Genomic DNA, 15,501 nt, shown 5'->3' on the forward strand with positions numbered 1-15,501 from the left:
GTCATGATCTCAGGGTCCTGGGATCGAGTCCCGCATCAGGCTCTCTGCTCAGCAGGGAGCCTGCTTCCTCCTCTCTCTCTCTCTCTGCCTGCCTCTCTGCCTACTTGTGATCTCTCTCTGTCAAATAAATAAATAAAATCTTTAAAAAAAAAAAAAAAAGAATGTTGGTATATTAGTCATTACATGCAAAAGCCCCTATTTAATGTAGTGTTCCAAAGCTGGAGAAAATCTGGGTTGGATTTGAGGCAGAGGTAATATATCATTCTCCAAGGTGGCATTAATTAATAACTAATAGATTATTGAGTACATTTTTGAGTTTGATTTTTAGTTGCTGATTTAAAAACTATGTGTCTGGGCTTCTCACAATTTTGCAGTCACCTGCTATTTAAATAGTAGATGTTTGCTTTTTACTAAATGGAATTATCTTTATATCATTTAATATGACTTAAGGTTAATAAGCTACTTAACCAAGTTGTGAGCAATATAAAGTAGGAGTTAAAAGCATGCATTATGGAGCCAGTTTGCTTGGGTTCAAATCCAGACCCTGCTACTTGATGCATGGGTAAACTGCCTGTTTTTTCAGCTGTAGAGTGGGGACAATAATAATACTTACTTCATTGCTATATCTGGCACATAGTAGGGGCTATCAATTATTAGTTATTAAAGATTTATTATCCTGAATTAGCAATTTTGAAATTTAAAAAAAGCTATAAACCAGTATTCTTTTTATATCAGTCATTTGACAGCAAAGCCTGACTTAACCGATCTCTTTGTTTTGTTTTGTTTTTCTTTTCAATTTTATTTATTTGAGAGAGAGAGAGAGATCACAATTAGGCAAAGAGGCAGGCAGAGAGAGGGGGGAAAGAAGGTTCCCTGCTGAGCAGAGAGCCCGATGCGGGTCTCAATCCCAGGACCCTGAGATCATGACCTGAGCCAAAGGCAGAGGCTTAACCCACTGAGCCTCCCATGTTCCCCCTAACAGATTTCTTTGTAACATGTAGTCTGGCTTTGGTTCTATACTTAACCTTCAGTTATTTATATTTAGTTTGCAAAAGCCCCTTGTAAAACACAGATACTCATTATTATTATCGTACTTGATACTTACCGGACAGTATAATTGATAGTCTCTCTCATGAAGTAAAAATAAACTTGGATATTTTATAATTAGTACAATTAACTAATTAATGTTAACAACAGCTTTTATTTATTTATTTTTAAAAAGATTTTATTTATTTTACAGAGAGAGGGCCAGAAAAAGCACAAGCAGGGGGACCAGCAGGCAGGGGAGAAGCAGGCTCCCTGCTGAGCAAGGAGCCCAAAGCAGGGCCCAGTCCAGGACCCTGGGATCATGACCTGAGCTGAAGGCAGACACTTAACCAACTGACCCATCCAGGGTCCCGTAGGTAGATCCTGTTTCAACGTGCCAAGGCTTAGGGAGGTTAAGTAATTGATTCATCCAAGGTCACACAGTCACTAGTACTAGCAGTGCTAGGATTCATACCTTATCCCTGCTGTTTTGGTAATGTCTGTGTTCTTTTTTTTAACCGGTATTGCTTTAACCTATACTGCCTTTCTATGATTTAGAAAATTCTTGTAAGGAAATAAATATCATTGATATATTAAAGTATATTATTGTCTGGCTCTTTCTACCTTTCATCTAGGTGCTGGAAAACCCCCTATGTTTGGTGATTATGAAGCTCAGAGACATTGGCAAGAAATTACTTTTAATTTACCGGTCAAACTATGGTATGGATCATTTTAACTTGATTTTATTGTTTATCATAGTTAATGCAGATTATTTAAGAAAATTTAAAAGGAAAATATGTTACTCATCTTCAGCATCCTCATTTTCTTGGATTACCTTGCATATTATAGGCTCATCTTTGAAATTTTATTCTCCTGAAGTTACCTATGTACTCAGCAGCTGGAATATGCTAAGAACTTTGAGAGCAGAACACTTTATGCCTTAGAGGCTCCTTTGGACATAAACTGAAGAACCATCCTGGGCTAACAGTATTTTTTCTGGTGGTTTTGCAAAGTTTCTTTATTAGGAATTGAATGAGATATGAACCAGCAGTAGCTTAGTGGTAAGGAATGTTGGTGCTCAAGTTGAACCACCTGAGTTCAGAGCCTGTCTCTACTATTTACTAGCTGTGTGACCTTTGATGAAATTATTTAACTTTCTCTGCCATGGTTTTATCACTTGTAGAGTGGAAATGATAGAGTACATATTTCACTGGATTATTGCAAGGATTGAAAAAAATGATACATGTAAAGCACTTAGACCAGTGTCTGCAACAAAACGAGCTTTCAGGAAATGTATTAGATGTGGTTATATCTTTACAGAAATTTGTGCCTGTGTCATTTTTATTGAACATATTCTGGTAACAATTGATGACATATATTGACTTATTGGATGCTTAATCGATTATTTTATTAGAGACTGGCTGTATAAACTGCATTGTTCTGTTGATTGATTTAGTCACTGCTTTTTTTTTTCTGTATGTTGATAAATTATTTGAGTCATTAGAGTCTGAAAGAACCATTTCATGGAATTTTATGTGAGGAAATTATATAATACCTTTTTTTCCCAAAGTTAAAATACCTTTATTATTATTATTTTTTAAATTGAAATATAATTGACATAAAAAATCCTGTTAGTTTTGCATGTATATCATAGTGGTTTAATATTTTTATACTTTATGAAATGATTCCCATGATAAGTCTAGTTACCATCTGTCACCATACAAACCTACTAGAATATTATTGATTATATTCCCTGTGTTCCCTAGATATATCCCCATGATTTACTTATTTTATTTTTTTGATTTACTTATTTTTTAAGTAGTTTGTACCTCTTAATCCCCTTCACCTATTTTGTCCACCCTACAATCCCTTCCCACTCTGATAACCAACAGTTTGTTTCCTGTTTATATGAATGTTTTTGTTTTGTTTTGTTCATGTTTTGTTCATGTGTTATCTAGATTCTATACCAAGTGAAATCACACAGTATTTGTCTTTCTCTGACTTATTTCACTCAGCATAATACCCTCCATGTTTTTGCAAATGGCAAGAATTTGTGTTTTTTTGTGGCTGAGTAATATTCCATTGTATATATTCAGTTGACCCCCCCCCCTTTTTTAGAGTTTTATTTATTTAAGTGATCTTTACACCCAACATGGGGCTTGAACTCAGAACCCTTAGACCAGGAGTTGGATGCTTTACCGACTGAGCCAGCCAGGCATCCTATTTAGTTAACAACGCAGGTTTGAATGAACTACAGAGGTCTACTTATATGTGGATTTTTAAAATAAATATAGTACAGTACTATCAATCTGTTTTCCCTTCCTTATGATTTTAATAGCATTTTCTTTTCTCTAACTTACTTTATTGGAAGAATATAATATATAATACATAAAATATGCGAAGTATGTGTTAATCAACTGTTTATGTTATTGGTAGGGCTTCCAGTCAACAGGCTATTAGTAATTAAGTTTTGGGTGTCAGAAGTTATACATAGATTTTCAACTGTGTTGGGTCGAGGCCCCTAACTTCTGTGTTGTTTAAGAGTTACTTGTATACCACATCTTTATCCATTTTTCTAGCAATGGATACTTAGGTTGGTTCAATAGCTTGGCTATTGTAAATAATACTATAATGAACTTAGGGATGCATATATCTCTTCAAATTGGTGTTTCCTTTTTGTTTGGATAAATACCTATAACTAGGATTTTATGCTAGTTCTATTTTTAACTTTTTGAGGAACCTTAATGCTATTTTCCACAGTGGCTGCCAAGTTATATTCCCAGCAGTTGATGGATTCCCTTTTCTCCATGTCCTTACCAAAACTTGTTTCTTATCTTTTTGATGTTAGCCAGTATGAGCAATGTGATGAGATGATATCTCATTGTGTTTTGATTTGCATCTTTCTGATTACTAGTGATGTTGAGCATCTTTTCATGTGCCTGTTGGTCATCTGAGTGTCTTCTTTGGAAAAGTGGCTGTTTATGTCCTCTGCCCATTTTTAAATTGCGTTGTTTGTTCTTTGATATATGTTGTGTAAGTTTGTTACATATTTTGGATATTAATCACTTATTGGATATATGATTTACAAATAGCTTCCCCTGTTCAGTTGGTTGCCTTTTTGTTTTGTTTTTAATTTCCTTCATTGTGCAAAAGCTTTTAGTTTGATGTAATCCTGTTTGTTTATTTTAGCTTTTGTTGTCCTTGCCTTAGGGGACTGGTCCAAAAATACAGTTCTAAGATCCATGTCAAAGAACTTACTGTTTATGTTTTCTTCTGATGGTGTTGAGGTGTCAGGTCTTACATTCAAGGTTTTAACACGTTTTGAATTTTTGTGTATGGTATGGGATAGTGGTCCAATTTCATTCTTTTGCATGCAGCTGTCCAGTTTTCCAACACCATTTATTGAAGAGATTGTCATTTCCTCATTGTATATTCTTACATCCTTTGTCGTAGATTAATGGACTGTACATCCATAGGTTTATTTCTGGGGTTTCTATTCTGTTCATTGATCTTTGTGTCTGCTTCATGCTAGTACCATACTGTTTTGATTATTATAGCTTTGATAGCTTGAAATGAGGGAGTGTGATACCTCCAGCCTTGTCCTTTCTCAAGAATTGCTTTGACTATTTGGGATCTTTTGTGGTTCCATAAACGGTTTAGCCTTCTTTGTTCTTGGTTACTGCTTATCTATATTTCATTTATGAGAGAGTTTCATGCACGAACTTTATGTTAAACTCCCTATTAATAGGTTGGTAGGCTGAACTGTAGTCAGAGAGCACTTAAAATAGTGACCAGATAAATATTTGGCACTATTCTTTATTGTACTATTTTGAGCATCTTTCATATCCTCATGCGGTGATTTATGAGACTGACGCATTGCCCACTGCACTAAGAAGGCTATTCACATAGTGATTTAACCGATCAGTATTACTGTTCCAATTATTAGTACATTCTTAATTGTGTTTTTCTCTTGTTTGATTGATAGAGTAAGGTAATATTTGCCGAGGGAAACCAGCTCATTGCTTTTGAGTTTTGTAATTCTTTTTTGTTCCTTTGTAAAAGTTACATGGAAAAGAGAATTGTATTTTTGGCTATTCTCTGGTAGGTACTTCTCAACAAAGATTTTGATGCAAAAGTAACTGATATTTAGTATTGAAAAATTAGAGAAAGTGATAAATTGCAGCATTTGGCTTGATGTTAGTGGAGAAAACATCGATTCTAGGAGTGAGAATATAATCTCAATTCAATATGGAGGGTGGGTTATTCTAATATATGTATCTCATTTTTCAGTTTTTTGTACCAGATGTCTCCTACTTTGGCCCAGATAATCAAGAGTTGACAATATGTATATATTTTCATTCTTTTTCTTTGTTAAAAACCAGAAATGTATACCTCAGATGTAATTATGTGATTCAGTTTTAACTATGATCTGTGAGTCTTAAATATTATGAAATGTCTGAGGTAATCGTGGTGGTAAATTTTATGGTGTTGAAATCTTTATTAAGCAGTGTGTAGCATGAGAATCCTAAATGGTAGGCTCAGAAACGGAGACATATGGTATAAAGAACTATGATTTATCATTAGTCTATCGTGGAATACTTCACAAAGTTCATAAGAAATCTAAGAAATACGATTTAGTATAATAAATGTCAGAAATTTTCTCTTTATGAGTAGATAGACTAGAAGAGCCAAAAATGTACACCTGACAATTCTAAGAGAAACTGATCTGTTTCAGATTCATGTTTGAATGGTGTGATTTCTTGATTTATTTTACTTCAGTTTTTGAAGAGTGAAGTCTTTTCTCTTTTTACCTAGAGAGTAAGCTGTAGTATAATTAGTCAAAACTCTCTCCAAGTGACATAGTTGTTTAAAATATGGTATCAGGATTGGTCGTGTTAATTTAGTTCTGATAATTCTAAATTAAAAGAAAACTTCTATTATTTATTCATTGTGTATTATTGTAAGAAGGAAAATAGAACTTATTTCTTTTTTTTTTTTTTTTTAAAGATTTTATTTATTTATTTGACAGAGAGAAATCACAAGTAGACTGAGAGGCAGGCAGAGAGAGAGCGGCTGAGCAGAGAGCCCGATGCGGGACTCGATCCCAGGACCCTGAGATCATGACCTGAGCTGAAGGCAGCGGCTTAACCCACTAAGCCACTCAGGCGCCCCAGAACTTATTTCTTTAATCTTATGATATATTTTATAATGAAAATTCCTTATGTGTACAGTGAGGAGCACTTTTGGCATCAAGTAATAGGAAACTTGAATAATAGTAGATTAAGCAGTAAACTAATTCAGTTATCTCAAGAAGTAGGTCATTGGAATGCTGGTTAAGTGGCTCAGTAATAACAATCCAGGACTCAGTCTTTTCCATTCCTTTCTCTCTGCCATTCTTTCTTCTTGGCATGTTGGCTTTTCATCCTGAGTATACTCCATGCTAGATGACCGCTCAGGCTACAAGCATTGTAACTTTACACAACCATGTTCAAGGCAAGAATAATAGGAATACCTTTTTTCTACCTTTCTTGTTGTCAAGGAGCAAAATCTTTCCCACATTTAAAGCAATCATTATTTAAAAAGAAATGGTTGGCTCAGTACAGGCATGGTTTCTACCTAGGATTAGAGGAAGAGTCCACCTGCCCTGGGCTTGTTGCTTTCTGAATGAAATCAGAGTTTTATAAATCAAGAGAATTGGAGGCATGGCTGTTTATTTCAGCATTGTTTATAGTTATGAGAAACCTGAAATACTCTAAAATATCTCTTCGTAGGGGAATGATTAAATAAAGTATATTGTCCCTGTGTACATGTTTTTTCTAGGTACATTCTTAGTAGTGGAATCTCTGAAGTAGTTTTAATGGATACCAATACCAGAATATCTTTCCACATACATTTATCAACACTTAATAATACCAGACTTTTAAAATTTCCATTTCCTTGAGTACTTGTGACATTGAACATCTTTTAATATATTTCCCGACCAACATATTTCTTTTCAAATTTGCATATTCATATCTTATTTCCATGTTTTTGTTGGGTTGCTGATCTTTTTTATGATAATTCATGTGATTTTTAAAGTTAAAATAGTCCCCCATTACCCGTGGGGCATAAGCTCCAATACTCCCAGGGGATTCCTGAAACTATGGATAACACCAAACCCTATAGGCTATGTTTTTTCCTATAGGTTTGTACCAATGATAACATTTAATTGATAAATAAGCAGAGTAGAAGATAAATAACAATAACTAGTACTAAAATAGAATATTTATAACAATGTAGTATAATAGAAGTTACATGAATGTGTTTCTCTCTCTCAAAATATCTTATTGGTTTGAACTCACTTTTCTTCTTGTGATGATGTGAGATGATAAAATGTCTGTGTGATGAGATGAAGTAAGGTGAATGACTTAGGCGTTGTGATACAGTATTAAGCTACTGACTCCTGAGGTTACATCAGGAAAACCTGCTTGTAGACTGCTGTTGACCACTGGTAACTGAAATCACAGAGAGTGAATCGTGGATAAGGAAAGACCACTGTGTATTTTCTATGCTGTGTTAACAAATGATCACAAATGGTAATTACTTACACATGTATTTCTTCTTTTTTGGGAGATTTTATTTGTTTATTTATCAGAGAGAGAGAGAAAGAGCACACACATGCATAAGCAGGGGGAGGGGCGGAGGGAGAAGCAGCCTCCCTGCTGAGCAAGGAGCTCGTTAGGGGACTCCATTCTAGAACCCTGGGATCATGACCTGAGCCAAAGGCAGACACTTAAGTGACTGAGCTACCCAGGTGTCCCTAAACACATATTTTTTTATCACACAGATATTTTTTAGGTCAAAAGTCTAGGCATGGCTTAGCTGGATAGTCTGCTCAGGGCCTCAGAAGGCTGCATGTGATCCACTTGTTAGCTGGAGCTCTAGTCTTCTCAGAGGTTCAATTGCGGAAGCAGCCATTTACAAGGTACCCCTGGCTGTTGGCAGAATGAATTTTCTTGCGTCTATAAGACTTGGGGCTTCATTTTCTTGTTAGAAGCTACTCTCAGCTCCTGAGTTTACCTGCAGTTTTTTGCCATGTGGCTTCTCCAGTATGGTCACTTACTAGAACATGACAGCTTGCCTCTTCAAAGTCAGTGGAAGGAGTCTCCCTAACATACTTGCTAACAAGATGGAATTGTACGTACACATAAAACATAAGTTCAAGAGTGACCTCTGTCACCTTTGCCATATTCTCTTGGTTACAAGCAAGTCATAGGTCATGCCCACACTCAAGGGGAGGGGATTGTACATGCTCAGGGGTATGAACAAGAGGAGATGGGGTCATGGTGATGACCTTAAAGTCTGTCTCTATAACAGCATTCTATGTTTTAGTAATTTTTCATTTGTTTGTGTATGTATGTGAACTTTTCTTGTGTCTTTTTTCTTTTAAAAAATTTACATTTTGTTGTACAGAAGTTCTTTGAACTATTGTTAAAACTCTTCTGTGAGTTTGAAACTATTTCACTTTAAAATATTTTTTTAATAAGATTTGACAGAGAGAGATCACAAGTAGGCAGAGAGGCAGGCAGAGAGAGAGAGGAGGGGAAACAGGCTCCCTGCTGAGCAGAGAGCCCAATGGGGGCTCGATCCCAGGACCCTGAGACCATGACGTGAGCCGAAAGCAGAGGCTTTACCCACTGAACCACCCAGGTGCCCTAAAATATATTTTTTTAAAAGCAAAAATATCCATGACTGTGGGTTGTATATTAGAAAAAATTATATCTTAAAGTTAATGATAACACTCTTGAGTGTAATTTCATAATTCAGACGGTAGCTAGATTTTTTCTGACAAAACATCTGCTGAGATTATGTGGGAATATGTTGGGAAAATACATTTCAGCATATTGATAGCATTTATACAATTTGTCAGATATATATTCAGGAATAAAGCAGAAGAATTAACTAGTTGCTTTGTTTCTACTGGTAGATTTTGCAGCTTTACTTGAAACATTTTTTTTTTAAAGATTTTATTTATTTATTTGACAGAGAGAGATCATAAATAGGCAGAGAGGCAGGCAGAGAGAGAGAGGAGGAAGCAGGCTCCCTGCCGAGCAGAGAGCCCGATGCGGGACTCGATCCCAGGACCCTGAGATCATGACCTGAGCTGAAGGCAGCGGCTTAACCCACTGAGCCACCCAGGCGCCCTACTTGAAACATTTTGTTTATTTTTAAAATATTTTATTTATTTGAGAGAGAGAGGAATGTAAGAGAGAGAGAGCAGGGAGAAGGGTAGAGGGAGGGGAAGAACCACACTCCCCGCTGAGCAGGGAGCCTGACATGCAGCTGCATACCAGGACCCCCCATCATGGTCTGAGCCAAAGGCAGACACTTAACTGATTGAGCCACCCAGGCACCCTATGTGAAACATTTTAAAGCTACTTTTTCCATGAGGGTTGTTAGCCCTGTCATTCTTTCTTCCCAATTCAACTAGTGACTTTTATTGTTAGTATATATCTTTGCTGTCAGTGCCTCTTTTACTTATCTCCAGAGTAGTTAAAGGTTAAAGTAAACAAAAAATAGCTTTTGTTTTTTTAAAATTTTTAAATTTATTTTTATCTTCTTTAAAAGATTTTATTTATTTATTTGACAGAGAAAGAGATCACAAGTAGACAGAAAGGAAGGCAGAGAGTGGGTGGGGGAAGCAGGCTCCCTGCTGAGCAGAGAGACAGGCGGGGCTTGATCCCAGGACCCTGAGATCATGACCTGAGCCGAAGGCAGAGGCTTACCCCACTGAACCACCCAGATGCCCCCAAATAGCTTTTGTCTTATAAGAAACAGAAAACCAAATGAAATTATATTGGTCAAAGTGGTTCTCCATTGCTAGATCCATTCTAGTAATTTTGTGGCTAATAGGCAATTAGAACTACTGTTGTGTATTTGCCGTGTGTCAGGCAACGATTTAACAGCTTTATGTATTTAACCCAGTCCTTCAACAGCTCTGTAAGGTTGATGCAATAAAACTTTATGCCCGTGTGCCTGTTAATAAGGTGAATTTGGAAATAACACAGTTGGTGCCTGTCTTCAGAGGGCACCAGAGAATTGAGTCCTCTGGTCTTGGCTCTTGGCCTGGCCCAGTTTCCCAGATTCAGGCTATCAAAAGGGGCTCCAACTAACCTGGGGAATTCTTGGATTCACTGTCTCCTGGCTTCCTGTTCCATCCAGATATAGGATGTAGGGTGGTTCACATGGATGTTGTTCCTGGAGTGGACAATTGCCACCAGATGGTACATACTGTAATAGACCAGTCTCTTGGCTGTATAGCATGCCTTGATCATTTTATTACCTCCCATTCCTTCCATACAAACCTACAATTTATATGACTAAACAAAGCAGACCTTCTGAAGATGAACAATAGTTTATTTAATGAGATTGAATGTTAATTTAAAAGAAAAAAATTTAGTCCCAAATAAAGAGATTGTGACACCAAAAAATCGTGACCCATTTGAAACAGGTTATGAACGCTGATAATTTGTGGGTTATATAGTTTGGTCTCCATTACTGTAGATTATTCTTAGGACTGAGAAAGTAAGTTGGATAGAAGAAGCATCTTAGTTATAAAGGATATATAATTAAGGAATATATTTCTGTAAGCTTAGTTTTCATTTCTTCAATCATAGTTGTTGTATATCATGCCTTCCCATTCTGGCCAACTGCAGGAGTCTTAATTTATAGATGTTAGACCCAGTTGTCTTCCCAGTTCACAGAATCTTGCATATAGTAAGCTCTCATAAGTTGGTTAAATTATTTTGAAAGTCTTATTGAAAGTCTGCCTGTTCTGGGGTGCCTAGCTCTCTCAGTGGGTAGAGGATGTGACTCTTGATCTTGGGGTTGTGAGTTTGAGCCCCATGTTGGGTATAGAGATTACTTAAAAATCCTAAAAAAAACCCCAAAGAACACCTCTGCCTGTTCCATTAGATAGTTCTCTCTCTCTCTCTCTTTTTTTTTTTGGTATTTCTCTTTTTATAAATCAAATCTGTGTGTTCTTTGTTACCGATAATTTTACTTTCTTAAATTGTGATTTTTATATTGTTTCTCTAATTTGTTAGATTATCAGAAGTGAATTGTCTTTTTTTGTTGCATATTTTTTTGTCATATATATGTTAATCATCAAGTTATTCTATTAATAGAGAGATAGTAAGTTCCAGTTTCTTTGGAGCAATCTTGGTTTACATTTCTTATTATGGCTTAATTATTAATAACTTCCTCTTTTACTCTCAAGAGTGTCTTGGTTTAGACAATAAATTATTTACTTGCTCTACTCAAAAACTTCTAATTGTGATTTCACAGAAAATTGTAAGTGAAGGGGGCACCTGGGTGGCTCAGTTGGTTAAGTGACTGCCTTCGGCTCAGGTCATGATCCCAGAGTCCTGGGATCGAGTCCCACATCAGGCTTTCAGCTCCATGGGGAGTCTGCTTCTCCCTCTGACCTCCCCTCTTATACTCTCTCACTCTGTCTCTCTTTCTCTCAAATAAATAAATAAATAATCTAAAAAAAAAATTGTAAGTGAAGGAGGTAGACAAAAGTTTAGATGAGCTGTTTTGACCTTGCATAACATATTTTTTTATTTTAATTATATTAGATGTTAAATTTTAAGTCTATTTCTTGAATATTGATTAATGGAATATTGCTTTTTTTTTTCCCAGGTATTTTAACAGTAGTGATAACAATTTACAGTATTGGGGATTGGATTATCCTCCTCTTACGGCCTATCATAGTCTTTTATGTGCATATGTGTAAGTCTTTCTTACTTTTTTTTTGATTTTTGGGGGTGTGTGCAAGTGAGGGAGAGACATAGGAAGAGGGAGAGAGATTCCTACAAGGCTCCAGCTATGGGACTCAACCCCATGACCCTGAAATCGTAAGGTGAGCTGAAATCAGGAGTTGGTTGCCTAACCAACTGAGCCACTCAGGTGCCCCAGTTTTTTTCTTTAATTACATATTTATGCCCTTAGCAGGTTTAGTAAGGAACAGTGTAATCTGGCTTGGCTGAATAGAGAGAACAGATTGTTCGTATCTACTTTTGTATTGTGGTTTATAAAGCATTATACCTGGGGTGCCTGGGTGGCTCATTCAGTTGGGTGTCTGCCTTTAGCTCAGGTTATGATGCTTGGGTCCTGGGATTGAGTCCTGCATCGGGCTCCTCCCTCTGCCTGCTTCTTCCCCTGGTTGTGCTCTCTCATTCCTTCTGTCAAATAGATAAATAAAAAATCTTAAATAAATAAATAAATAAATAAGGCACTATCCTTTGCAGTTGGGTTGTAAGTAAGTTAACCATCAAAGTTTGAACATTTCCATAATTTCTTTGGAGGACAGGCTAGAAAGAAATGTAAAAATCTATCTTTGTTTTGAAGATAAGATTCTACCAATTATACATGGACACTGACAAATATATCTAATATGGTTAGTTGTGTATAGCAAAGCTTTTTTTCTGGAATAGACTATTTATATTTTGTAAAAATTAGCTTCCTGGCTTAAAAATAAGTTTTAAAGTTCATGATTATCAGTTATATTTTGCAGTGTTCAGAGTAATGTAATATGGTTGAAAAGTTATCTTTAGCAGTATGTTCAGTTTTATGCAAGGATTTGTAATTAGTAGCTATTTATTATTTCCAGCTGTTATAACTGAATTATAAACGTGATCCTTTAGTAGTAACCAAAGGATAAATCAAATAAGTAAATGAATGAATGAATGAATGAATGAAATGAAATGTGACACATCAGATTGTTTTCACACTGAAATTGTGAAGGTAAGGCTTTTCATGACATGTTACATGGTTTTGTTGGAAGGTGAGTGAGGTGGACCCTGTCTTATAGCTTCAGTCAGTTTCACATGATGAAATAAAAAAAATAAAGCTTAAACCTTGACTCTCTCACTTTGTAAGAGCAATGGCCACTTCTTGAGATAAATTAATATGTCCTCAGTGTCGTTATTGCTAAGAATGACAAGTAATACTGTATATGTATATATGCTTTGATTTTCAGCGCCAAGTTCATTAATCCAGACTGGATTGCTCTCCATTCATCACGTGGATATGAAAGTCAGGCACATAAGCTTTTTATGCGCACCACAGGTAAAAGAGCAACAAGGTCTTGGTTTTCTAAATCAGATTTTGATTTTTTAAAAAATTTTGGGCAAACTGATAAAAAGTCCTGTTATTGTTCTTACTGACTTTTAATATTGTATGACTATATGTATACATATATATGTATATACATATATATGTATAATACATGACCAAATGTTTATGTAAGCTAAAGATAAAAGAATAGAATGGATTCTTTCTGTGTACTTTCCCTTCCTATTATCTCAATTCTTTCAACATCCAAATGAGGTAAATACTATTATTATCCTTACTTTAATCTGAGGAGGTGGAGGCACAGTTGAGTGATGCTAATAGTTTACCTGAGGTCAGATAGACATATATTGAAGTTTTAGTTGTTTAGCTGCTGCTTTAATATCTTAATTCCACATCCCTTTCACGTTTTTCTTAAAGTTAACCTTCTGGTTATAACCCATACATTGTATTGCTGTGCATTTTTTTTTTTTTGGTATTGCTGTGCATTTTTGCTAAATTAAACAGTCCATTCAACAAATGTTTATTGAACATCTGTTGTGTGGTGTTCTAAGACTTTGAAAGTAAAATGCTTAGATTTCTTTAAAAACTTTTTTGTTTCAAGTTTACTTATTTAAGTAATCTCTATGCCTAATGTGGGGCTCAAACTCACCACCCTGAGATCAAGAATTGTGTGCTCCTGTGACTGAGCCAGCCCAGTCCCCCCTGATTTCTTAATTTTTTTAAAGATTTATTTATTTATTTCAGAGAGAGAAAGTGTGAGCAGGGGAAGAAGCAGAGGGAGAGGGAGAGAGAATCTCAAGCCAACTCCCAGCTGATCGTGGAGCCTGATGCAGGGCTCCATCTCAGGACCCTGAGATCATGACCTGAGCTGAAATCAAGAGTTGGACTCTCTTGGGACGCCTGGGTGGCTCAGTTGGTTGGACGACTGCCTTCGGCTCAGGGCGTGATCCTGGAGTCCCGGGATCGAGTCCCACATCGGGCTCCCAGCTCCATGGGGAGTCTGCTTCGCTCTCTGACCTTCTCCTCGCTCATGCTCTCTCTCACTGTCTCTCTCTCTCAAATTAAAAAAAAAAAAAAAAAAAAAGAGTTGGACTCTCTTTTTTTTTTAAAGATTTTTATTTATTTATTTGATAGAGAGAGATCACAAGTAGGCAGAGAGGCAGGCAGAGAGAGAGGGGGAAACAGGCTCCCCGCTGAGCAGAGAACCCGATGTGGGGCTCGATCCCAGGACCCTGAGATCATGACCTGAGCTGAAGGCAGAGGCTTAAACCACTGAGCCACCCAGGCGCCCCTCTCTCCTTTTTTTTAAGATTTTATTTATTTATTTGAGAGAGTAAGAGAGAGCAGGAGAGTGGGGTAAGGGGCAGAGGGAAAAACAGACTCCCCGCTGAGCAGGGAGTCCAATGCGCAGCTCAGTCTCTAGACCCCAGGATCATGACTTGAGCCAAAGGTAGATGCTCAACCAACTGAGCAACCCAGGTCTGCCCCTGCCCCCGATTTTTTAAAAAGCTTTGCATGACTTCGATTTTAATGCTCCTCTCCACCTTTTCCTTAATTAGTCTAAATTTACTCAGAGTTTGTTCTCTTTATCATTCATCCAGTCATGGAATCCCCAGACCCAAGAGATCATCTTCCTGTCATTCCCTCTGCCATACCACTCTCCTTTCCTTCTCAGTGTGTTAATTCTTTCTGAACTGCGTACTCATTGGAAGATTATTTAACTTCTGAACCTTTAGAAACAGTCTGTTCTATTTTCAGAGAGTCCTAGTCATTAAACATTTCTTTCATTTTTTTTTTTTTCTTTTTTAAAGATTTATTTATTTTGAAAGAGAGTGGTGTGCATGAGCGGGAGGGGCAAAAAGAGAGGGAGAAAGAATCCCATGCAGACTCCATGCCCAGCATGGAGCCCAACATAGGGCTTGATCTCATGACCTCAAGACCACGACTCAGCTGGAAACCAAGAGTCAGTCGCCCAACTGACCGAGCCATCTATGCACCCCTAAACATTTCCTTCTTAGCTTATACCTCCACTCATCACTTTAGGTTCTGTTTCCTTGGGCTACGTAGAAGAAGACATTTGAAGTCACCTCTTCTCCAGGTTAAATATTCTTAGATACATTAACTATTTTTTAGATTGACCAGCTTGTTGAATGTGATTATGGCTTGAGGCCTCTGGTTTTACTCCTTTGAATATATTCTATTTTGTCTTTGTCATCTTAAATGTGGCCTCTAGAGCTAAAAAAAGATTGCGTGCATCTAAAACTGACAGTTTACTGTCATTTACCTTATTCTGGACACTACAGTTAGTGTGGAACAACAACAACAAAAAAATAGACTCTTTGGATAGCTATGGTGTAC

General features: G+C 36.7%; 1 protein-coding gene across 1 annotated transcript in view; it reads left to right on the plus strand.

Moving 5' to 3' along the window:
• Positions 1 to 15,501, plus strand: part of ALG6 (ALG6 alpha-1,3-glucosyltransferase) — a 67,697-nt gene that overhangs the window by 23,832 nt on the left and 28,364 nt on the right. The window contains exons 3-5 of the mRNA XM_044238369.1: positions 1,662 to 1,746; positions 11,710 to 11,799; positions 13,049 to 13,137. Of these exons, the coding sequence (XP_044094304.1) occupies positions 1,662 to 1,746; positions 11,710 to 11,799; positions 13,049 to 13,137 (264 nt within the window). The remainder of the gene's footprint in view (positions 1 to 1,661; positions 1,747 to 11,709; positions 11,800 to 13,048; positions 13,138 to 15,501) is intronic.

The sequence above is a fragment of the Neovison vison genome, chromosome 2 (genome assembly GCF_020171115.1).
Source record: "Neovison vison isolate M4711 chromosome 2, ASM_NN_V1, whole genome shotgun sequence".
Taxonomy (NCBI): Eukaryota; Metazoa; Chordata; class Mammalia; order Carnivora; family Mustelidae; genus Neogale; species Neogale vison.